Source organism: Choristoneura fumiferana, chromosome 17 (assembly GCF_025370935.1).
Source record: "Choristoneura fumiferana chromosome 17, NRCan_CFum_1, whole genome shotgun sequence".
In the NCBI taxonomy this organism is placed as follows: Eukaryota; Metazoa; Arthropoda; class Insecta; order Lepidoptera; family Tortricidae; genus Choristoneura; species Choristoneura fumiferana.
This window is the reverse complement of record NC_133488.1, coordinates 2295455-2321372: the sequence shown is the minus strand read 5'-3', so window position 1 is coordinate 2321372 and position 25918 is coordinate 2295455. Positions and strand designations below refer to the sequence as shown.

At 39.4% G+C, this 25918-nt stretch overlaps 2 protein-coding genes across 3 annotated transcripts; both read right to left on the bottom strand.

Annotated features, from left to right (window-relative positions):
* Positions 1 to 3039: 3039 nt before the first annotated feature.
* LOC141436850 (multiple inositol polyphosphate phosphatase 1-like) lies at positions 3040 to 9635 on the bottom strand. 2 transcript variants are annotated; one of them, XM_074099926.1, is made up of 6 exons: positions 9450 to 9635; positions 7758 to 7906; positions 5604 to 5876; positions 5115 to 5207; positions 4042 to 4229; positions 3040 to 3326 (listed from the first exon to the last, which is right to left on the bottom strand). In XM_074099926.1, exons 1-6 carry the CDS (start codon positions 9604 to 9606, stop codon positions 3047 to 3049), a joined length of 1140 nt encoding a protein of 379 aa, XP_073956027.1. In that variant the 5' UTR covers positions 9607 to 9635; the 3' UTR covers positions 3040 to 3046. The 2 variants fall into 2 exon arrangements, with proteins under 2 accessions (XP_073956027.1, XP_073956028.1); XM_074099927.1 differs by lacking the exon at positions 9450 to 9635 and adding an exon at positions 9212 to 9380.
* Positions 9636 to 14328: 4693 nt separating this feature from the next.
* Positions 14329 to 25103, bottom strand: LOC141437506 (multiple inositol polyphosphate phosphatase 1-like). Its single transcript, XM_074100929.1, has 8 exons — positions 24930 to 25103; positions 22974 to 23122; positions 22091 to 22225; positions 19216 to 19359; positions 18800 to 18898; positions 17968 to 18177; positions 16371 to 16618; positions 14329 to 14666 (listed from the first exon to the last, which is right to left on the bottom strand). Exons 1-8 carry the CDS (start codon positions 25075 to 25077, stop codon positions 14408 to 14410), a joined length of 1392 nt encoding a protein of 463 aa, XP_073957030.1. The 5' UTR covers positions 25078 to 25103; the 3' UTR covers positions 14329 to 14407.
* Positions 25104 to 25918: the final 815 nt, after the last annotated feature.

Sequence of the window (25918 nt, the reverse complement as noted above, 5' to 3'; positions counted from 1 at the left end):
ATCCGGAATGTTTTTTGTAGTACATGTATATATTATCCACAGAAGACTAGCTTACGAACTAATGGTGTAGAAAATGATTGCATTTTTCAATTTATGCAGTTCTTTGGACTTAATTACAGACATAACAGACATGTAGCCTTTTGCACGTTTTTTTTTTATGTGTTTTAGTTATAAGTAGACTAAATAATAATGAAAATTCAAAATGCTACTTGTATCCAAGTTGAGTGAATAAACACACATGAATTTTTAAATATCTATTCAAAAACGCTAAAATTTTCAAAAATCTCACATGCAAACATAAAAAATGGCCGTTTAAAACAAACTAAAATTTCTCATCATTAGTATCTAAGTATGTCAAAACACCACTAGGTAGGGGATTTTCCGCGTCTTCATAGAAGACATACCGTGTGCCATTGATCGTCATCATACGTCTTTGTATTGTAGTCAAAATTAGGAAAATTCTGCCTTTTTAAAAACTGAAATGCAGTCTCAGAGATATTAAACTTTTGTTTGTCCTCGTTTATTTTTTTTTTGTGAGTGGCCTTTTACTACCTGCTTCGCTGTTGCCTCATTCGAAAATCCCCATTTGATGATACCTAATTGATAGTCTCATGAAAACCCAAATTGAAAACATTTTGAGCATTTATCTCAGCGAGCAGGCATGGACCCAAGCCACTTTACCGATAAGGAACGGCGGCTTAGGAACTCGCAAAATTCAAGTGTAGCTTTGCCGGCATTCCTATCTTCGATCCACAGCACGCTAGATCTCGCAGGTAGAATACTCAAAGCTCCAGCAGGCATTAACTACGAGATTGCATGCTGAACGAGGCACGAATGACTCGCTAGCTGGACCGAGTCCAAATCTCCGTCCAAACCACATAGGCGAAGGGCCTGGAGTACAATAGCCTCCGTCACCACCTTATAGGCATTAATAGAACCTATAACAGGCAGGGACCGGGACAGACTGTTAGCTGTGTCCAAGCCAGAATCTGGTTACTGGCTCCATGCATACCCCTCTCCCAACACTAGAAACTTTTATCGACCCAGACACTACGCATAGCTGCTGGTCTACGGCTGGAGTTGGATCTGCGAAAGTAACAACTGTGTTTCTTGTGGGCTCCAGTGGACCGTCTCGGCCACATGCCTGTCCTGTTCCTCAGGTGCCGACGACTGTCCCGCCACGCCACTCTCAACGACATTCTCAGAAGGGTTTCTTTAGTGCCAACGTTCCCTCGCTCTGTAGCCCCAGATTGTACGGAGCGATGGCAAGCGCCCTGACGGAATGTCGTTGATACCCTGGAAGACTGGCCGTGCGCTGGTGTGGGACGCTACCTGTACAGACACCCTGGCGGCGTCCTACCTAACAGCAACTACCAATCGTGCGGGGCGGCGGTAGACGCCCGGGAACGCCTCAAGGTCACAAAATATAGCTGTCTCGGCGCCCAATATCATTTCTTTGCTTTCGGCGTCGAGACTCTAGGTCCTTGGGTAAGGGTGCGCTGGAGCTACACAGGGAGCTCAGCAATAGGTTAAGGGAGGCAACAGGCAACCCTCGCGCCGGCAGCTTTCTCGCGCAAAGAATCGCAATCGGCAGTTCAACGCGGGAATGCTGCCTGCGTGATGGGCACCATGCAAGAAGCCCACCTCTCTTTTTTAATTAAAGTTTTAGTTTCATTATTAATTAAATAATAGTTTAGTTCCTATGGATATTTTGATTTTCTTAATCATTCTTATTAAATGATTGGTGTCAAGGATACATCTTAATTATACCCTTAAAATTAATGCATGTGCCATATTAGTTTATAATAAAATGGTGTAAAAGGATATAACTTAATCGCGTAACCGTCAACTGCGCAGCTCGCAAGCGCGTTCTCCCTGCACAAGTCAGCGCACACGATTGTGGCTCATCCGTGAGCGCCGTGGCTCCCACTCACCCGCTCATTCCTCCGCGCAAAGACTTATATCCTTTTCCACGTAAACTTTTTATATTCGATTTGTGAAAACGGGCGCAGCTCGACTTAATCTATATTTATTTTTATTTTTTGTGTAAAGAGATTGAACTTAACTTGTATCAATGTAAACTAATAAAATCTCTTGTTTTTAGGGTTCAAGTGTGCTTAGATTTTTTACACCCGCCTTATGAAAAACAGCACGTACAACTAAATTTAGATCATAATCACAACAAAACTTTAGTTAATAGAAATACAACTTGACAAGTACCCCTTTGCTAACTTTTTTAAGGCAGTCTACCCTTGACCACCAGAAACTCCGTTGTTTTAAAAGATATCTTAGATCCGTTTACACCAATCGATGCGTTATTTTTTTTTTGTGTGTTTTTGGTCTATATAACTCAAATTTGGCCAAATTCAGACTTGACCCCCTTTTACTGGAGCCACAATAATATTTTCTCAACATGCTCGGAAAATGTATGCGTTAATGTCACGAAATGGAGACATGAAGTTTCTCATTTATGGCTCCCTACCACCTCCCTACATAACTTCTTGGCCTAGAATAAAAAAGACCAAAATCAAAACCACCAGACCAGACCAGATTCAAAAGTCCGCAATAAATTATTTGTATTTGTATTTGATGCGATGCGATGCGATGCGATGGATGGATGGATGGATGGATGGATGGATGAAATATTTCCTCACATTGTTTGAGAAAAGCACTATACAAACTTCGGCCAGAACAGGGATTGCTGGACTCGCTTTATCCTACCCCGAACTCGTCCATCAATCCCTTACTTCATGGCCTCTGCAGTAATGTACTATTTTTCGTCGGTTAAATATGACGACTAATGTTTGCTGGATTCAGCTTGGTTTTTGAGATATTTACGTTTTTTTTTTTAAAAGTTGTAAGTAATGAAATCTCCATTAAAACACCTACATGATTGTGACGTAGCGAGCCCGCCGCATCTAAGTCGACTTCAGTCGAAAGTCAAGTTCAGTTCTGTCACTAGGTATCAATGTTTACATGTGAACGTCAGCTTATTTTATACGCTGTTAAAACTATTCGGTATCCTCATGTTACACCGTGTATAATATTAGCAGGACACTAACTTGTTTAGAACTACCATTAAATTGGTAGCGAACGGCGCCAGCAAACTAGTCCGCCATTTTCTATCCCGGTTCATTTCCAAACTGTTGATAGCGGGATAGTCATGGTATAGTCCAAGAGCTGTCACGATCATCTCTATCATTGTGTCGTGAGTAAAATAACCAGTTATTCTATGAGAGCCGTTGACGGAAGCTTCTAGATTCTCGTACAAGTTTCTGAGAGGAATAGCACCCAGTTTTGCTCCATATGGTGAAGAGTAGCCACAGCTGAAATTATAAAAATAAAGTTAAGTTCGAAATTAAATTAGGGTTTCGTACAACATTTTTAGGAATCTAGCTATGATATGGAGTGTGTGAAGCTCCCAATCCGCACTGCCCATTCTGAGAGGAGGCCTGTGCCCAGCAGTGGGACGAATATAGGCTGGGATGATGATGAAGAGGTATGATATGAATATTCAGTGTTAGCAGAGCCCATCTCTACAGCGCAAGTCATTTTGAATGATTACTGACATAATAAAATAAGAAACATAGTAAATTTCACGGGACAGTTGACAGCAATTAACCAAGTCACAAAGTAAGCAAAAATTGTGTTCTGAGTACCTATTAGGCAACGGATAAACATACCTTCATAGAAAGAGAGAGAGTGAGAGAGAAATATAAAATTAAGATTTTCAAACTCTTCTTATTGGTTGTGGTAAAGAGCTATCACACACTCCCAACAAAGGCCCAACTCCCCTCCCCCTTTTACCCCCTCCCCCTTCCCCCTCCTCTATTCCCCTTTAGGCCGGCAACGCACCCGCAGTCCTAATTATGCTGTAGGTGTCCATGGGTGGCGGTGATCGCTTACCATCAGGTGACCCGCACGCTCGTTTGAACTTCAAATTCAAGTTTCTAGGACAGCGAAATTTCTCAAATTTGTCAGCGATATTAAAATAGTTGTAATATGATGGTTTAGGTAATAAAATAAAAGCGGATAGGGTACTCATATTGATCCGATAGGTCTTCAATGAACTCTAAGACTTTCAAATCTTCGTTTCCGAATACTGAACACCAGGCATTTCTCCTGTCGACGGCGTAGGCCCTGTAGTATCGACACAGGTCGTACAGACCAGTCACATTCTGGTGCGTCAGGTCTGGTAGGCCTACACGCTGGCGAACGCCTGTGAGCATCTGAAAATATTATATCTAGTCAAAGTCAAAATATATTTTTATTCAAATGCCAAAAAATCTAACACTAAATGTTTGACTAAGTGCCATGATACACCCATCTCTTCCAGCGGGTGTCATAAAAGTAGTCTTAGAGCGTTTTCACATTATCCGATCCGATATCATGCCTAATTTCAGGAAAATCCGACTACTAGAAGTGGGCCAAATTTAACTTGCAAAATTTGACCCACACATACAAACATAAATATACATTGCAAGTTATTAAGTAGCTTTTTCATCACACTTGCTCGTAAACAGTGTCGAAACATGCAGGCTACCTTGGTGCAACCTCCCAAATAAAACCCACGACTTTAATGTGCTTGTCATGAAACCCGTGGTCGGTAAATGAGTCATTTCGCGTACACATTTTCTTGTCATGAAGCCCAAGGTCAGTAAATGAGTCAGTGCCCGTACTGATGGCGCTGCGCCGTGCCGCGTGCGCGTGCTCCTGCTGCAGGACTCCATGGTCTAAATGCATACGCACGTTGCGGCGCATGCTGCGGCAGGGGGAGGTAGAGGGCGGCGCTGCCAAGAGCACAGCCTAAGGTATCGCCAATATTTGGAAGAATTATATTTTTTCTTTTACAAATATAAAGTTTTACTCGCAAATGTGATAAAAAACATTGTATGTCGCACGGCGGTACTAGAATTACGAACATCGACTCATTAACAGACTCTCGTTCGTAATTCCTTATTTACCGCCCTTAAGACACAATGTACTATTAATAACCGCAGTGTGCAAAGGCTCTTATGATTGTACATTAGAAACGGTCGAGAAAGTCAATCTAAAAAAAGGTTTTCTCTATATTTGTTTATTTTATTACTTAGCAACTTAGTAGTTTTAGTTACCTGTTGGTAATCCTTCGTCGAGCGAAACTTTTCCAAGGCAATATCGTGGGTTGTTTTGTTGAGTTGTATGTATTTTTCGCATGATCGGTAAGGCTGCAAAATAACAGTAGTAGGGGTAGGGTAGGGTAGAATTATGGTCAGTTGAATTTTTAATAAAATGATTTACTATCTGAAACCGCCTAAGATTATAATACCACCGAAATTGCTACAATTTTAAACAATAACCTAACCAACAAAAAGTCGGTAAACCCCAAACATTGTCACTTCAACAGTCAATATCGCAAAAACGGCTGAACCGATTTTGATAAATCATGTTAAGAACCATTGCTAGAAAACCTGGTTTCAAATAAATAAAAACCGTATTTAAATCGGTTCATCCGTTTAGGAGCTACGGTGCCACAGACAGACGCACAGACACACATAGCGTTGAAACTAATAACACCCCACTTTTTGCGTCGGGGGTTAAAAAAAACCTATTGGAATCCTTACCCTTATAATATCATATTGTCCATCAGGAATGGGCTCTTCGATAGTAAACTTGGAATTCTCCAGTCCCTCCACAAACGCCCTAGCGCTTTCCCTAGTCCTCTGCGTGTCCGTAGATCTGAACTGGAAGGTATCCAGCGAGCCCAGCAGTGGGGAGAACCGCTCTCGGACCCTCTGGCCCAGGAGCAGCAGCTCCTGGTGTCCTTCCTTGGTGAGGTACGTCCAGGTACTGTCCATGCTGTCATCCCAAGTCCAATTAGCGAGGTTCGCGATGTCCTAGAAGAAAATATTTTTGTACATTTTTTTTTATTCGACTGGATGGCAAACGAGCAAGTGGGTCTCCTGATGGTAAGAGATCACCACCGCCCATAAACATCTGCAACACCAGGGGTATTGCAGACGCGTTGCCAACCTAAAGGCCAAGGATGGGATACCTCACGTGCCAGTAATTTCACCGGCTGTCTTACTCTCCACGCCGAAACACAACAGTGCCAGCACTGCTGCTTCACGGCAGGTTTAGCGAGCAAGATGGTGGTAGCAATCCGGGTGAACCTTGCACAAGTTATTCCGATATTCCCACGGGATAGGGATGAAATCGCAAAATAATAATCGCTGGGCTTGGTCATAAAATTGGCATGTTTGTTTTTGATCCAATTTTTCACGTTAGAATCGTTAAACAAAAATTCCCGTGGGAATTCCCAAAACTTACCTCGTTGTTTTCATTGATGTTGCATTAAACACCCAACAGGTGCGCCCAATTTGAAAATCAATTATATTGTAGCGCCCCCCCCATTTTTTTCACTTTATAAATCTCAATAACATATTAGTCTTGCCTAATACGAGTACAGGCACAAAGTTGAAGATTTTCCGGGCCCCTTACCGCCCCCCTCTAGGCCTCCAGCGCCCACAAGGGGGCGTATCGCTCACTTTGGGAAGACTGCGCTAGACTCACTAAGTAGACTAGAGCAATGACAACTTTTTTTGGAATTCGCCCCTGAAGACAAGTGCAATCCGGTTCTTTCGTCGCGCTTGTGCCCACGGTGTCCATAGCATCTCTTCATTACCCCGAACGACACACAATTTTACCCCTTTTACCCCCAGGAACATTGGTTCCAGGGCATTGGCGCTTGAGGTACTCTGTGGCGTGCATTGAACAGGCACAAACTAGAGGTGCCGGTTTAACATGTGGAGCCTTATTGTAACCACTACTGGCTGCAGTACGAATGGGGCGGCTCGCCCGGGTTAGTACCACACTCCCACAGAATACCCGCGTGAAATAGTAGTTTGGCTACTGTGTTTCGTATGGTGAGTGGAAGGTCCGGAGGCCCAACTCCCCTCCCCCTTTTACCCCCTCCCCCCTCCTCTAGCCACCACTTTAGGCGGGCAACGCACCCGCAGTCCTAATAATGCTGTAAGTGTCCAAGGATGGCGGTGGTCACTTACCATCAGGTGACCCTCATCCTTTACCAGCTATTTGATAAATAAAACAATAAATTTAAAAAATCAAAAACCCGACTGCCTTAAAAAGTACTAAAAAGAAGAAAACAAGCCTAGTGGGCTAGAACTTTGTTAAGTAGCTAACTTAAAGTTCAACAGTCGGGACCCATTGGGTAAGAATTTTTCACCGTCACGATTTGAATGGGTCCCGACTGTTGAACTTTAAGTTTGCTACTTAACAAAGTTGTAGCCCAGTAGGCTTGTTTTCTTCTTTTTAGTATTTTTAAGGCAGTCGGGTTTTTGATTTTATTAATTTATTGTTTTATTTCACACTTTTATGTGAAAATTGTTATATTAAAACGGTTATAACCTATATATTTTTAGAATGGGCTAATTATTAGCTTTTATTTGATACCCCACTTAATAGGTACGAATAAAAAACATTTTTTGAAAACTTACAATTTGTCGGCAAAAATCCGCCATTTTGATTTTTTAAGAATTAAATGTACCCCGTGTCTCTCGCGTCATTAAAACGAATCCAATGACGTATCATTTACCAAAATCGGTTAAGCCGTTGAGTAGTTACGAGAGGACATGATAATAGACATACATACATACTTACATACATACGCGTCAAACACATAACCCTCCTTTTTCGCAGTCGGGTAAAAAATAAAGGTACCCTGGAATTGATCCAATACACGCCAATGGGGGACTTACCTGAGCACACATTTCCCCGCGACCCGCGTAAAAGTTATCAATGATGGCTTCTTTCAGTGTCATGGCAGTCTTCATACCTGCCCCATCGGTGGCCATAGGGTGGCGAGTCCCATGCCTCACAATAGCCCACAGACTGGTCGGACTGCACCCTGGAAAAGTGACACACGTTCTAAAAATGCACAAGATGTCACAGAAAACAGATAGGTACAGTAAGATTGGGTTACTTAAGCACTGAAGGGTAACTTTGTCCATTGAAATTAACTCGTTCCAGGTCTAATTATTGCATTGAAATTAAGACACATTGCCTAATGGCTAGTTTAAGCTGACCTCCTAAACTTTAGTGTTATTATTAGACCCTTTATATTGTGGTTTTGATATGGGCCAAACTTAAATGGGGCCAAGTTACCCTTCATTGGGTCAAAGTACCCCGACCCCATGGTACACATATCTTTTCTAGTACAATTAGTTTAGTTCAGTCAAAAAATTGCAAGAACGAAAGACTAAAATGCATCACTGCAAAATAAGAAAAATGTCGGTGCTGGGGTGTTAGAAATGCTTCGACATTATGCTGAAGCAGTCCGATTCGCAACCGAAGTCCAGTGGTATTTGAAGAAAATTTTCTGACAGACACCTGTTGCTAATAGTCCTATTTGAGTTCCATTTTGTCACGGAACCCTTTGCATTGCACTATCCTTGATTAGTATGTTCTAAGTTTTATCCCAGAAAGATAAATACAAGGTTTGCGCAGACGTAGCCGAAGTTGCTGGCAACATCTAGTTTTGCATAGACGTTTAAAGAGATTGGCAGCGGCTCCATTATACTTAAACGTTCAATCGTATTTTATTTTTATGTATGCTGATTACGAAAGTGTATATCTGTTTTCAAGAGTCTGTTCGTATTTTGAAAGATATGATTAGCAATAATAAAGATAGTGACGCGTGTTTTGTACATAAAATGACTGGTATATAGGTGCTAGAAAATTAGGTGCGGATATTTTCAGGGTATATGTTATTAATAACCTAAGAATCAATTATACACATAAATTATTTAAGTACTGTGTGGTAATATTTTTTTTTTCATACAAAAATACCATTCCTTCCAAAAATAATCACCTTGCATTAACATTTTTTTTTATTTAATTTAATTGAAACTAATTAACAAAGATGGAAATAATCGATCCTCAAAATATCCGCATCTGATTTTCTAGCACACTGTATAACAAACCTAAAATCCGAAAATAAGAAACACATTTTATGAAAAAAAAATGATAAAATTATACCCCTATTTTACCAAATAGGAATGAATAAATATAAATTCATAAATAAATCAATCTATAACCAATACATTAAAATTATAATTTAAGGAATGTCTGGTTTGCGTCAAGGTGCAGCACCAGCTCTAAGAGTGTTACTCACACAGGCAATACATATAAGATTTGAGGTTAAATAAATTACCATAAAGCTAATTCTTGTGCACAAACGTTTTTCAAAACCATCGAAGTAGGCCTGAAAAGCCCTCAAATATTTCATTCAGCTTTAAAGTAATAAACTAAGCATGAAACAAAACATTTACACAACTAGTAAACAATTTAAAAAAAATATCTCAAATATCTCTCGAAAAGACCGTAATCAACCAGATTGTTCCCGACTCTGTAAGTCGAACCACTTATTTAAAACTATTACAATTTCTTACCTTCCAAAGGAATTTCATCTCTTAAATCCCCTCTAACGGCATCATACGGTGTTTTTGTCGAAAAATAACTGTAAGGGTTCCTTGAATTCCAGTAGCACTCTTTACTATAAACAAATGTAAACAATAAACAAATAACTAAACAACTCAGCACAGACATTTTGATGCACCACTGTGTCTAGTAGCGCAACGACTGAATCGTACAAAACTAGACAGTTCAAGTACTGGGAAGTACAGTTAGCAACAAGTGCGAGTGGACATAACTAGAATAACTGTTGCACGCGGCTTCGCCCCCGATGTATTTTTTCTGTATTTTCTTCCATAAAAACCTTCTCCTGGCAGTAACGAACACACCAAAAAAATAATTAGCGAAATCGGACCAGTTGTTCCCGAGTTTTGCGCTTAGCAACACATTTTACGATTTTTAATCCCCGACGCAAAAAGAGGGGTGTTTTAAGTTTGACCGCTATGTGTGTCTGTGTGTGTGTGTCTGTCTGTCAGTGGCACCGTAGCTCTTAAGCGAGTGAACCGATTTGAATGCGGTTTTTTAATTTGATAGCAGGTTTTCTAGCGATGGTTCTTAGATATGTTTTATCAAAATCGGTTCAGCCGTTTTTGAGATATTGATCTTTTTGTTGGTTAGGTTATTATTTATATAGATGTAACACGCATATAGCATTTTATTTAATAAAGGTTTTTTATTTTATTTTATTTAGCACGTCAATAATTTAGCAATTTTAGTATCACATGCATAACTGAACTAGAATGCCTAGGTCGAAAGTTGCAAAACAACTTACTTGAATACTTACAACCTGTTTATTAACGAACTAGTCGTTATCTGCGACTCCGTCCGCGTAGGATTAGTTAACGCTATTCCGCGGGAACTATGCCATTTTCCGTGATTAAAACTATCATATGTCCTTCTCCGGGACTCAAACTTCAAAGTATCTGTATACTTAAGTAGCGAATTTCATCTAAATCGGTTCAATGGTTTAGACGTGATGAATTAACAAACAAACAGACTCACAAGCTTTCGCATTTATAATATTAGTGCTGGGATAGAACAAAGATATAATAGTCTGACATTATGGTGTTTTTATTTATCTAACTAGACATATTTGTTATGGAACTTGACCATGGTTAGTTATTTATTACCTTTAATGAACTACCGATATTTCGACGCAGTTTACATTCTATTACAATATAATCATAAAGTCAAAGTCAAAGTCAAATTTCTTTATTTGATTTCGGCTCTAGTAACATGCACCTATGAATGACAAAAAATTTCACCGGTTCGGAAAACCCTCAGATGAAAAGAACCTGGTAAGAATCTTATTGAGGTATTTTTTTTATTTTAACCAGATTTACAACTTTATTTAACGACTTACCTCACAAGTATTTAACACAACTACATTTTTACCACAGTAGATACTCATCATCCCTGTCGTTGATAATTATAATAATTATATTAATTTTATAAAACGACTTAGATATTAATGTCTTCTCGACAATAGATTTGAACTCTGTTTTTTTTGTATCGATAAATATTTTTGGAAATGTTATAAAAAGTGTCCAATTTCTCAGTCACGAGTGGGTCTCCTGATGGTAAGGGATCACCACCGCCCATAAACATCTGCAACACCAGGGGTCTTGCAGACGCGTTGCCAACCTAGAGGCCTAAGATGGGATACCTCACGTGCTAGTAGTTTCACCGGCTGTCTTACTCTCCACGCCGAAACACAGTCAAGAACTGCTGCTTCACGGCAGGATTAGCGAGCAAGATGGTGGTAGCAATCCGGGCGGACCTTACACAATGTCCTACCACCTGCAAAAAGTTATCTAGTAAATCCAATTTAGGTAGGTACCCAATATGAAAAGATGATAAATAAATTACTATAAGCAATTAGAGTACAAATAGTGACAATATCTGGTCAGCTCTCAACAAGACTAAATAACCAAATATCTAAGCTTAACTAAGTAAGAGAGTAACTACGAAAGCGGAAGACAACCCTCAATAAATAATAATAAGTAGGTAATTAGGACAGAAAAGCCATATTTTAAAAGAGAAGAAGAATAAGTAGGTACAAAACTATTTTTTTCATAAGAGTTCCATATGACTCAATGCAAAACAAAACTGGAAAGCAATTGATAAACACTTATGAAAAAATGCTGATAAACAGCCTTTCTGATTAGTAGGTGTATCCTACAGTTAATGTCATTTCATTAATTACCTAGTTAGATGTAAAAACGATAATTAGATTCGTTAAAATCTTTAAAAACTAAGATTAGAATCAGATTTTTGTAATTCAGTGAAATAAACAGATTTTTTTTTCTTATTTCTGAATTTGTACGGAACACCATTAAACGAGCCCGACTTAGCCAGTTATTTTTATTCAGGGATTTACCTGTTCTATATGTACATATGCTGTGATGACGACCATTGACCACGGTATGATGTCATTAAGAATACAATTTGTGGTTAACAAAAACCAGGTGAGCAGTAAAGGTATTTAAACAGCAATTGACATTTTGGCTTCGTGAGTAAAAAAGGTTCACCATCACCATCATCATCATATCGACGGTTGAAAGGAGGAATTGACTAAGCGACATTTTTTTAAGATAGTGAGTTATATACATGTTCGGAATCAGTAAATTTTTCTCTGTCGTTTGAGCTATATTTCAAAATTTTCACAAAAAGGTCGCTTAGTCAATTTCTCCTTTCAACCGATTATTGTCAGCCGTCCGAATGGACGTCCACTGCTCCTTCCTGCATCCACCGTGACAAAAATATTCACCCAATCAGAATCGAAATGATTTGATGTGTATTTGACAGTTTAACCCTTCAGCCTAAGGACTGCAATACTACCTAGTCCCTTACTTTTTTGCGCCGCCATATCATCTACGCGAAAATGGAGATTTTGTGTTTGTATCTATCTCATACCTTTAAACGAGCAATTCTTGTATATATAGTATGTAGGGGTTTTCGGGGATGACAAATCGATCTACATAGCTTGGTCTTATCTCTGGGAAAACGCTTATTATCGAGTTTCAGCCCGAGAAAAGCTCGGTCGCCCAGGTACTGAGGACTTGTTGTGTGAGAGCAAATCCCGGTAGTCTCTGGTACTTAATGTTGCCACATTAAAAGTTCAAAAAAAAAACGGGAAACACTTTTCTTACATAAAAAGTTTTCTTAAAGAAATGATAGTTTTTTTTTATTTGAAGGAAAGGACTTGGTGTAACTAGAGGTACAGTCGATGCCCTAACTTACGTATCCACTTTTTCATATTAGTTGCATAGAAAAGTGTATACTTATGTTGGGCACCGACTGTACGATAAGCTAAGAGGTTTAATCCAGAAAAAGCACAATTATCATCGGCTGGCTGTACCAGAGCTAGATCAGGGTTATCTCGAGAGAGCATGCGCGAAGTAACGAGTACGATAATGTCAGACGGCGGTTGGCAGCTGTTACGATTGCTATTTGTATCACGTTATAAAATTGAGTTTGACCGGCTTAAGAGAAGTCTCTTCGTTCCATTCTCCATACAAACGTAGTCCCGAGGCTGTATTGCCTAACGTTTCTGACGCTCGCGACCGCAATCAAATGACAGTTTTTGTATGCGAAATCTGTCATTTGATTGCAATCGCGTGCATCAGAAACGTTAGGCAATACGGCCTCCGGTCTCATTTGAAAACTAGGCAACAGAAATAGATGAAATTTTGTAAGCAAGGACTAGACGTAATTATCTATGCCTGTGGTTTCTCAGGTTTTCATATAAATGTGTAATATCAGAATTACAGGAGCTCAAAGGTCGAAAAAAAAAAGATGTCAACTTTGCACGAGAATTACAGATTAATAACCACAAATAACCACAGGCATAGAAAATATAATGAATATCTTGATTGTAAAATATCATTGATTTCTGTGCTATACTTTTCGTATAATATGAGGACAACGAAACCCAACATTCAACCGCCCAAATCTTGAAAAGCCTACAGCTATCTCGATATAAATTAAGGACGTCGTTGCGGAAGGCATGGGGGGGGGGCTGCGAGCGCTTATGTCACGGGCGATAAAGACAGCAATATCCCAAGCGAATACCTAACGCGGTCGCGCGGCCGGCAGGGAAACTTCTCTTAATCCATAAGTTTAGAAAAACGGTCAAGGTACAATCGAACAAACTCATTAATGTAGAGCTTGTCCAATCTAAAATGACGCGCCCTGCCACCTCATTTTCGCACATGAGCATATTTAAAATATGGGCGGCATACACGATAGCGTCAAAGTTCGCATACTCTTCGCTAGTCATACCGTAATTTTTGTCCGAAACATTTTTTTTTTTGTTAAATCCGGTTCACTGGAGAAGATGCGTACAAGGATGGTGTAGGTACAGTCGAGTTAATAAACTTGTGAGCAAAAGTTTGATCAGAAATATCTGAACACGCTTCTAGCCGTTAAGAATAGAGTCGAGTTCAGATATGTTTGATCTAATTTTTGCTCACAAGTTTATGAACTCGACTGTACATAAATTTGTTTGAATATTGTTTATTGTTGTGATATACTATAGCTGCGAGAAGGTCGAAGGTATACCTACCCAGCAATGTATCAATCAAATCAGTCCACATCCACCCACTGCTAAGTAAAGGCCTCTTCATTTTGATGCCACTTTGCCTGGGCTACTACGAAATTCGAAAATTGAAGTTTGCATCGTACTGTCCCTCTCACTCGTATTAAATAATAAGTATTAGCGGAACGGCAAGACACGAAGTTCGAATTTTGCATTTCGTAATAAGGCCTGTGCTAGTCTCATCCACAGTTTACCTAGATGTCACGGCATATGTCATCCGACCAACGAGCCAAAGAATTTATAAATAAAAAATAAGCACAATAAAAATATTTTATTTATATTAATTCATCTTAAACATTTAACTAATTTTACAATACTAGAACATATTGTACCTTGCTACCTTACGAACAATACAAACGCTATTTGTATGGTAGCCAGCCACCCAGTTCTGACAACAAACGCATTGCCAGAACCCCATGGTAATTCGAACTCAGGCGCAGGGTAATCCAGGCTGCAGAAATCCAGGTTGTCGTCAAAGTCCCTCATGATGTCTTCGAACTGGTCCCAAGTGCAACCTGACAGAGGGCAGAGGGTAGTTTCCTTTTCGTTGATGAAGAATTGTACTCTATGCGTCTGAGTGCCCGATTCCGTACATCTGTGGGAAAAATGTTTTTGAGTAGGTACCTATAAGTTTCGCTTTAAGATACCTACGAACGAGATTGAAAGTCTTCGAAACCATCGAGACCGGGTAGCCAAGTGGTTAGAGAACCTGACTGTGAAGCTTGAGGTCCCGGGTTCGATACCCGGCCGGGGCAGACATTTGTGTGAATTCGAATGTTTGTTCTGTGTTTAATATGTATTTAATTATGTACTTATCTATTTAAGTATGTTTATCCGTTGCCTAGTATTGTACAAGCTTTACTTAGTTTGCGACTAGGTCAATTGTCAATAATGCCCCATGATATTCAATATTATTATTATATTCTATCTTTCTAACTCATTCCCGTTAAAGAGTTGTGGTAGGTTAGAATTTGGATTTTGAAGTTCGCGGGTTCGAGCACAGGATCACAACTCTTATTATGTGCAGAATTTCATTTTTTAATTCTTCTGTGAAGATACTTGGATTCACCTGCGAAGTGGTGTAAGTGTATTTCTCAAACCGCATTGGACCTTCGTAGAGATAGCCCATGTACTTTCATGGTCAGTAACGATGAGAACATTGTACACGTTCCCGATTATCGAAACCCTAATCACAATCCCATTTCAATAAAAAAAACAATACTTAATCCATTTTTATCCCTGACGGCCTGTAAGAGCTTTACAGGTAGCTTTTAAGTAGGTATATTAGAGATATATCAATATTTGATTATTTATAACCACCTTTTAGGACTTTTATCAGATACTGAGATTAAAATTTACAGTTTGTGGAGTTTCGTAATCTGGCCATTAGTTCTTTGCGTGAGCTGGCCGATAGTATCAGCATTACACTGTTTTAATTAATCATTAGTGGTCGTGTAATCAGAAAACGAATTATGGCTTTAATAGAGTTATGATAAAGGCGCGGCACCACATGTGTCTTATAATGAGATCTCATCGTGCATCGCAAATTAGAAATGCCGTATGTGATAATGATAATATTAATAATCCTTATTAAGTATTTAATGGCGGGACAAATATATTACAGAGTTGGCTAAGTATTTTTTTTTGAGAGGTGAAGGGTTTTTTTTCAAAGGTTCTTGGTTCTGGTCCTAAAAAGGAGGAACGTCTTTTTTTAATTGAGATGACGTTTGTGGCGGTAGGTACTGACAAATTTTCATTACTGGGAGCTTTTGAGCTGGTCACAATTTTGAATGGGCCCTGACCTGACTGTTGAAGTATGAGTTACTTAACAGTTCTAGACTACATTCTAGACTTTTTTTTTTTCAGTTTTTATTTTAACTTTTTTAAGGCACTCAGCTCAGTCATTTGATTTTTTTACTGATTTTTATTTCAAACAGATGGACCGATTTCGGTGCCGTTTTTTTAACCGAAAGCTAGTTTAATTGAGACTAAAATCGGTTCAGACATTTAAAATTACAATGTCCGGAGTTTTTCAACTTTTCTAAATTGATTAAGCTATAATTTATCCGCTATGATACCAAGATATGCTCAAGATATGTAACTAAATAGCAGTGGCGTCACGTCAGATATCTCCGTGGTAAAGCCGAAGCGAAGATCGCGTACATCTTTCATGAATCCTGAATGTCCTGCTGTCCGATTTTGTAAATATTGGGCAAGCCGGTGGGAATGGGGTTCTATGGACTCTTCGCCACTGCTAAATAGTAACATCCGAATAGCCAAGTCAAGTATGCAGTCTTACCTATTTAAAACCACCATTAAGTTAGTAGCAAACGCCGCAATGAAGCTGGTCCTCCACAACCGATTGGTGTTTCTCTGAGAGCCGAGGATTGCGAAGTTGTCCCGGTACAGACCCAGGGCTATAAAGGTCATCTCTGTCATGGCATTATGGGAGAAGTAGGAGACGACCTTCTTGCCTTCCCCGCGGACGGCGGCTTGGAAGCGTTCGCGCAGGTCCTTGAGGAGCGGCCCGGCGAGACGAGGCGTGACCTAAAAAAAAACGTATAACGTCTTAAACTTTCGTGATTTTCACTCATAGTCAAAATACCACGCACAGGACTTATCACGCTAACACACACGAGTAATATTGACCTCGACGTTTCGGCAACATTACAGTGGCCGTGGTTACGAGTAGACTGAAGTGTGGAGTGTCAAGTCTGCCTAGCAGCGCGAGTCCTTCGAGCTACCCGCACTTGATCACAAATAGTACCGGCAATCGTATCACGAAATACCCGCACTTGGTCATTTTTAACTGACTTCAAAAAAAGAAGGAGATTATCTATTTGGTTGTATTTTTTTTATGTTTTTTACCTCAGAACTCCGTCATTTATGAACCGATTTGAAAATTTATTTTGCGTTCGTCTAGGAATGCTTTCAATTAGGTCCCATAAGCACCAAATTAGGATCTGATGATTGGATCCTAAGGAAATCGAGGGAACTCTTCAAATTTTGTAACGACACCTATGGTAATTTTGACTTATATTTAGTAGTAACTCGTGCATTTGCTAATGAAAATCAACATTTGGTAAAGTGGAACTGATGATAAAGACCACAGTTGACCATCGGAGTTCCTACTCAATAACAAGTATTTCATGGGTTGAATTTCAATTACTTTAACACAGTTGCTAAGTAATTTATGCTCCTCGTAATGCATATGGTGAAATGGAATGGGTGGTGAAGCATCAGGACTCCTCAATAAAAAAAGTCTCTGCATCGGAAAAAGCAATCTTTTGTAAAAGATGACGAGCAGTTGACATGAAACTATTGTATCTTAAATTAGTTACACTAAAAAGGGTGAAAAAAAAATTATAACAAAAAATTGAACCGACTACAAAAAACCATGAAAATAATTTTCTACCAGTCTGATCTGAAGTCGGTCGGTGCCTCAGCACGAGCCAGCAGGAGTGATTGAAGCCCAATATGTAGTGCGTAGGTGAGGTAGGCGACTATAGGTCCACTCCTGCTGGCTCGTGATGAGTCACCGACTTCAGACTAGTAGAAAATTATTTTCATGGTTTTTTTGTAGTCGGTTCAATTTTTTGTTATATTTTTTTTTATTTGTCACCCCATCACACTCGTAGTCGTGTGTGTTAGCGTGATAAGTCATGTGCGTGGTATTTTAACAATGAGCATTAAGTAGCTAAAACATGATAAAGATGACCCCAAAGCAGATGAAAAATGTATGTACGTTAATCTTGGAAAATTTAAACCAATTCCAAGCATTTTATATTATAAACTAGGTTTTACCCGCGATTTAGATGCCGTGAATTCTTTTATCGACATACTCTCGCATTTATAATTATGTATTAGTACGGATATCCAAATTGTTAGGTACTCACCCATGAACCATACCCGTTTCTATAATAATGGCGGACATCGTCCCTATACTCCAGCACCACCAGGTCCTCGTTGGTGAAGGCAGCGCACCACGCGTCCTGGTGCGAAGGCACCCAGGTGCGGTGGTACCGGCAGATCTCGTACAGAGTGTAGATGTCATCCTGGGTTAGCTGGTACGTGATGCCGAGTCGGGCCTGGACTGCCCTTTGAAGCTGTTAGGGAATGTAAGAGTACAATTAAAACATACTTTCAGACTGTTGTTGTAATAGGTTATATCTTTTAACGAGCAATTTTTGTACACACATCATCATCAGTTGGAAGACGTGGTCTGCTGAACAAAGGCCTCCTTTAGAATGCCACAATGAACGACAACTCGCCACTTTTGTATCCACCGGTTGCCCGCAACTAGCGCGATGTCTTCAGTCCATCTAGGGGAAGGTCTGCCTGGCAGACTCTGCCAACGCTTAGTCTTTCCGTTCGTGGTCGCCACTTGAGGACTTTTCTCCCCCAATTGTTATCTGTTCTTTCTTAATACATAAACTACTGTAAAAACAGTACATTTATTTATTGATCTTTATTTAGTATCTTGAAAACACAAAGTTAAATGTATAATTTTCGTCATTATATGTAAGTTACCTATATAATATAACATTATATTGACTCAAAATCAAAAAATATCTTTCATAATGTCAGACGTCAGTCGACGGCATAATTCCCGGAGACAGGCAGCGTTTCCGCGTTGTATGGCCAGGTTCAAACGTTGGCGGTAATAGCTGCCCGTCTTCTGGTCTCCAGTCGCGAAGAAATCTCTTATAGATAATTGTTTAGACTTACCGCCAGATATTCTTCGGTTTCGGCATAATCTACTAGCTGTTGCTCCAAGAGAGCGCCTCCTCTAACCTCTTGTTGGTACCTCAAGCAGTTTTCATAAGGCTAGAAGAAACAATGGTTATGATAAGTTAGATGCCTTCTGTTTTCTCTTGGTCTTCTTCTTTAACTTCCCACTTACTTAGTACTCCTTATTTTTTTCCCTTTTGAGTAGCGGCGGTGCTATGTAAGGGCATTTTGAGTTGTAGCTCAGGGCCCCCTAGATTTATAGGGGTCCCAACCCCCATTGAAGACCTAGTACACCTATCATTATCGAAGATAGTTTTTGACAAAACCTCCAGTAGCATTAACCCAAGGCCCCACAAACTCAAGGTCCGCCGTGTTTTAGGTGCATCTCAATATATTCTTTTCTACAAACTCACCCTGATCATATCGTCCCTCTCAAAGGGTCCATCGAAGTTGATGTTCAGATTGGTTCCCTCTGTGAAGCCATGCACATAGCCCATAGCGCTAGCTATTGTCCTCTGCGAGTTGGTCGGTCTGAAGTAGTAATCGTCCGAGGTACCCTAACAGACAATGATGTAAGTAAATATATACAAAGAAAAGTACTGACTGACTGACTTATCAACGCCCAGCTCAAAACCTTGAAACCAGGAGGTTGAAATTTTGCATAGAGATTTCCTTTTGTAAGCAAGGAATCCCTGATTTTCTACTTTTCAGCCTCAACAGCCATCCTGTTCTCAGTGCTAAATGCCACTGCACGACGACCAGACTTTAGACGACCAGATGGCCTAGTGGTTAGAGAACCTGACTGCGAAGCTTGTGGTCCCGGGTTCGATTCCCGTGTCGGGGCAGATATTTGTATGAAAAATACGAATGTTTGTTCTCGGGTCTTGGGTGTTTAATATGTATTTAAGTATGTATCTATATCTATATAATTATATTTATCCGTTGCTTAGTACCCATAACACAAGCTTTGCTAAGCTTACTTTGGGACTAGGTCAATTGGTGTGAATTGTCCCGTGATATTATTATTATTATTACTGCAACTTCAATCGGCTAATTCGCTTGACAATATCGGTGATGCTCGTTCATCTACATATCTCCTCATATTTGATTGGAATATTCTTTGCCCTTAAGAATAAGTATTCTTAGATAGACGATAAACAAATAGAAAAGGAACAATTCTAAATAAAGTTATAGTTTTAGCAGACAAGGCGCTACTTAAATCATTTGACAATACATCTATAATAAGATTTACAAGTTAAGATCTATGATAAATACAAAGGAACATATATCTATGGCCATAAATAATGGCTAGTTATTTGAGAGTAGCTGCGTACCTAACAATAGCTTCATCAAATTGTAGCGGTAATTATTAATCATCAGGTATTAATATAAATAAATACCTACTTAAATTGTACTCGTATTTGCAAAGATAACTAAAGGCTTGTTCGGACTAGGCTAGTATTTTAGTCTAGTTGCGAGTAATTTAGTAGCTAAACTATTCGCTACTGCCTAAAAATCGTTCGCATTACAGTCGAGTATTAAAGTGGTTTCCTCGCTCCAGCGAAACGACATTTTCACGCCAACTAATGAACTCGAGTAAATCGACAGGTTCGGACTTGTTTAGCCGGCGGCCGAGTAAGCACGGACGCGTGGTGGGGGGTGCTACTCAATACTAAACTACTAAAAAAAATAGAATAAAATGGATTGACTCGACTAAATTACTTACTAATCTGCTCGACTAATTATTTGGTGTTCAGACACGTTTAGCTACTGAATTACTCGCTACTAGACTAAAATACTAGCCTAGTCCGAACAAGCCTTACAGCGAAGTGGCTTTGCATTCTCTGTTATACTTTTAAGACGAAAGTGAAATGCACCACTGTAAAGACGATAAAACACAGGTAAAAATGTGAATTAGACTCGCTCACCGAGGGTTCCGCATGAATTTGTAGGTAAGTCAAAATATACGCTGTGCACGGCCGTATCTAACAGGGTATCTCTGATCATGGGGCTTTTAATTCAAGGTTCGATTCTACTCGGATAACTAAGCTACTTTTGTTTTGTAACATTTTCAACTTGAATTTAGATAAAATATTGATCCTCAAAGTTGAATTGTTTAATCAGTGTATTGGAATGGTGATACGGCGGTGTTATCGCTGTGTCTCGGTACGGGGGCATTCATAGTGCATTGTGTCTTAAGGGCGGAAAACAAGGAATTACGAACGAGAGTCTATTAGAAGCCCGAAGTCGAAGACTGAGGGCTTTAATGAGTCGATGTTCGTAATTCTAGTACCGCCCGTGCGACATACAATGTTTTTCATCACATTTGCGAGTAAAATTGTATATTTGTAAAAGAAAAACTAAGATTTTTCCAAAAATTGCCGATACCGCTGACTACGCTCTTGGCAGCGCCAGCCTCCGCGCCGCCCCACCCCACGTAGCATGTGCCCGACCTGCGCGCGCCGCGCTGCAGCACACCATGCAGTATCACACTCATTTACCGACCTTGGGCTTCATGACATGAAAATTAGTACGGGCAATGACTCATTTACCGACCTTGGGCTTCATGACATGAAAATTAGTACGGGCAATGACTCATTTACCGACCACGGGTTTCATGACAAGCACATTAAGGTCGAGGGTTTTATTTGGGGGGTTGCAACCAAGGTAGCCTGCATGTTACGACACTGTTTACGAGCAAGTGTGATGAAAATTTTTTTGACATTTAGTTCACATTTACCAAACATTTATCAAAGTGCTGTCAATTTTGAATTGCATCGCATATTTGTACATTGAAAATTACATTTAATCTGTATGAAAAAAAAAACAGTCATATTTTTAAAAAGTTGCAGAACAAAAGAAGCTCAGTTATGTGAGTAGAATCGATGGTCAGAGACTCCCTGTATATATAACCCAGTATAAGCAGAGTCCTGCTTCTAAACAAAATGTAGTCAAATTAAATTAGTGTTATAGAACCCTCTTTATTTTTATTATTTGTTGCTGATGCGACAAAAGAAATACGCATTATGTATAAATTTCAGTCGCAGTAAAAAAAGGTTCGTCACCTTAAGATCTATTTTCCTTTGCTGAGTATGAGCGATAATCTGCTTTACTATAGTCACTATGACATAATCAATTTTATAACTGGCGAAGGTTTTCCTACTCCCACTGTACAGCTAGAGTACAGCCCATGAGAGACTGAAAGACGGTGTAGCGAAATTCTGACTCATGTATCACGACCCCTGAGTTCCAGTTAGCGTTGAAAACAATCGGGATATATGAGCTTACCTGGAAGAGGAGAGGGTACCGATGGCGGAGACGTTTCGCGATGTCATACAGCTCATCGTAGCCGGTACCGGTGAGGTAGGACTGGGATGCCAGGATGGTCTCGTTGAAAGTCCATCGGCGGAAAGCTTCTATATCCTATGGAGGCAAATATATTGTTTATTCAAGTTTATGAAATGGCTTTATGTAACGGTTGTTTGATAGGGATCATCAGCCGCGGACGCCGAACGAGTGGGATTCCCATACATTATATAGTATTACCATTAGGAAAAGTTGAATTTCAAGTGTGTAATTTTATGTTATAAATAAATAAATAAATATCACGGGACAATTCACACCAATTGACCTAGTCCCAAAGTAAGCTTAGCAAAGCTTTTGTTATGGGTACTAAGCAACGGATAAATATAATTATATAGATAGATACATACTTAAATACATAGTAAACACCCAAGACCCGAGAACAAACATTCGTATTTTTCATACAAATATCTGCCCCGACACGGGAATCGAACCCGGGACCTCAAGCTTCGTAGTCAGGTTCTCTTACGACTAGGCCATCTGGTCGTCTAAAATGTTAATTCTTGGGATTCGTTTTTATTTTTAATTATATTTTATTTTCATGTAATTTCGTTGTAGCGGCAACCCTTCAGATTTATTATTTTGTTTCCATTTTTATTTCTTAGAATCCTAAGAAACATCGTAAGCAGCGTTTCCACCAATAACGTGCGAGGAATGTGTTTTTCATGAACCAATAGAAACGCTTCATTTACCTCGCCTCGCACAGCACATCTCCGGTGGAAACAGCTGAGCGGAGCGAGGCGAGGTAAACGAAGCGTTTTCTTTTGGTTCATGAAAAGTACATTCCTTGAGACACTTGAGCAGTTACCTGAGCACACAGCTGACTCCTACCAGCCTCATAGGCCTGGATGATCTGGCTTTGCACGGTGTCTATCAGCTCCTTCATCAGCACCGACACGGAGCCAGGGTTCCTGTTGCCGTGCCTGTGCAGGGTCCATACGCTTATTGCTTCACATGCTAAAAGAATGGATGGAATTCGTAAACTTGTCGTTACGTGCTTGCTGCACTTGAAAAGGTATTTAAAATCAACGAGTATGATTGACAAGAAGTGCAAAATAGTAAGTATCCATGGTTAAATGAGCTCCTGATATGTTGATAAATTAAGAGCTTAAAAGATAACCTTTGTTCCCCGTAAATACATGTTACATAACCAGCGCTGGTAAGGACAAAATTATTTCCTAAATTGATAAATTTCCTAAAGAAAAATCGGGTCGGTATTTTCATGTCGGTAGTATCCGGGCTGGTATTGTTATTGTTTGTTACAAGCTTTTATTTAGTTTCACCTGTCCCGTTGTCTGTCTGTCTGTAATCAAATCTTGCAAGTAAAATTCGACCAACTTCCAGTACCTAGTCGGATTGACTTGAAATTTGGCATACTTATATAAATCACGTTACAATATGCAGCTCCCGCTATTTCAATACTCTGTGGACAGTGGATAGTTTTCAGATGGACGTAATAGTTTTAACAAGCTTTTCTTTAGCTTGCCCTGTTTGTTTATTTATTTGTTTGGGTCCAATCTTGGAAGCTGAATTTAACCCACTTCCAGTGATCCGATTGACTTGAAATTTAGCATACTCATGTAAATCTGGTGACAATACAATAATCTGGTAGTGACATCCTGGTAGTCCAGCCAGGATCGTCTCCGCAGGACGGAACTCTTCAACGGTAATAGCATCGACTTGAAATTTGGTATGCAAATGTAGTTTGGGTGACAATGCAAGTACATTCAACAAAAAGTACAGTCAGCAAAAAAGCTTGTATTAAAAATGTTTTTTTTATGGTTAGGTTATTTTATGATAAATGTTTTTTATTTCCTCGCAGTGGTCGTGAAAAGCACAATGTTTGGTCTCGGTCAAAAGTACAATAGATGAACTCGTATGACCAAAGGCCTCCTCTTCGGGTCGGCCTTCAAACTAACTAGTTCCTCTGTTGCTTACTTTTCAGTCTCTACAAAAATGTACTATATTTACCGAGGAAACTTCACTTCCCACTTCTAACGATATCGTACGTCGTATGGTCGAACTATTTTATTCCTGACCCACCGTGTAGAACGTTTTCACATTAAGTGTCATACCAAATTCCCTTGTCAAGCAATGCGATGCCACTATGACTTTTTGTACGAAAAGGTTCCATATTGGGTCACGATTCAGTTGGTTCGAGTGTACACATGGAAGCCGTTTTTTAGGTCTGGTTTCGCCATGTCTGTCTGTTCGTCCGTCCGCGACTTTGCTCAGGGACTATCAATGCTAGAAAGCTGTAGTTTTGCACGGATATATATGTAAACTATGCCGACAAAATGGTACAATATATTTTTTTTAATAATTTATTTAGGGTACCTCCCATAGACGTAAAGTGGGGGTGAATTTTTTTCTTATCCAACCCTATAGTTTGGGGTATCGTTGGATAGGTGTTTAAACCATTAAGGGTTTGCTAAGACGATTTTTCGATTCAGTGATTTGTTTGCGAAATATTCAACTTTAAAGTGCAAATTTTCATGAAAATCGAGCGAAAATTTTTATGAAAATCTAAACCAGTGGGTGGATTTTTTTTTTTAAAATCAGGAAGATAGTAATTATATGAAACTTTTAAGGAAAACTATAACGGCTAAGTTTGCTTGAGAATTATTAGTAGTTTAATAGTAAGTAGCAGCCAACGTATAAAATATACCTAAACTTGGAATATTCCGTACAAAATACGAAATCAATCCCACGGAATCCTATTTCGGGCGTGTCCGACACGCTCTTGGCCGGTTTTTAGACTTACATTCCGGGTCGGGATAGTCTCTTATGTCCCCTCGGACGGTTTCGTACGATGTCTTTGTAGAGTGCAGCAGATTGGGACATTCTCGGTTCCAATAACAATTTTCACTTGCGGCGAAACTAAATAATACTATGAGAAATATCGAGATCATAGTTCACTAGACGCTTAAATAAATGCTAACGGCGGGTGCCATTAGGCTCTTTATATAATCATTGTAATCTATTTGGCGTGCTTAGTAATCTTGGATATGATTATTTATGAAGCAAAGCTGCGATCACAAATACAGATGTTTTGAATTATTAATTACAGATAGGCAATAATAAAAAATGATAATTAACTAGTAGTCTTGAATACTAAAGTTCAACAGTCGAGACCCATTCAAAATCGTGACCGTTTCAATTCAATAATTTTCAATAATGGGGTCCCGGCCGTCGACATTAAATTACTTAACATATTTCTAGACTATTTTTATTTAATTGTTTTTTTTCTGTTTAGTTTTCGTTTTAAGTTTTTTAGGCACAGGTTTTAATTTTTTTATTTCATTCTTTTTTGATGTTCTTTAAAAAATGATAGCTTAAAAGTTATAGGACATTTACACAAAAAGTGTACCCTTTATTTTTCAGTTTTGGAAAAAATATGGTTTTTCCTGTTTCAGAATCGAAAGCACAATCGATTATGTCCCACTTTTGTGAAATAGCCCAATAACTAGGTAAGTATACGGTATGTATAATATTCAAAATGGGCTTTTTATTAGCTTTTATTTGATGTGTCATATGTTGAAATACGTGCAATACATTTGAGGGCCAGATTTTTTGCCGCTCAGTATATCTTTGATGAGCCCCTTTAGGTTTAGGATAGTTGTATGTAAACAAAGATAACATAATTTAGTTACTAAATTTTAAGTATGCTGTGAAGCCTGCCTAACCAGGAAAAGGTGATTAATGTATGGCCGTACGTAAGTACAACACCCATGCATTAGGCAAAGGCATGTT

Excerpts from the sequence above, each read along its gene's own strand:
- LOC141436850 (XM_074099926.1), bottom strand. The coding sequence starts at position 9,606 with ATGTCTGTGCTGAGTTGTTTAGTTATTTGTTTATTGTTTACATTTGTT. Across the intron at positions 5,877-7,757 it reads GCGGGGAAATGTGTGCTCAG|GACATCGCGAACCTCGCTAA; the intron begins GTAAGTCCCCCA and ends ATTTTCTTCTAG. Across the intron at positions 3,327-4,041 it reads GACCTATCGGATCAATATGA|CTGTGGCTACTCTTCACCAT; the intron begins GTACCCTATCCG and ends TTATAATTTCAG.
- LOC141437506 (XM_074100929.1), bottom strand. The coding sequence starts at position 25,077 with ATGATCTCGATATTTCTCATAGTATTATTTAGTTTCGCCGCAAGTGAA. Across the intron at positions 18,899-19,215 it reads AGAGGGACGATATGATCAGG|CCTTATGAAAACTGCTTGAG; the intron begins GTGAGTTTGTAG and ends TGTTTCTTCTAG. Across the intron at positions 14,667-16,370 it reads TTAATGGTGGTTTTAAATAG|ATGTACGGAATCGGGCACTC; the intron begins GTAAGACTGCAT and ends TTTTTCCCACAG.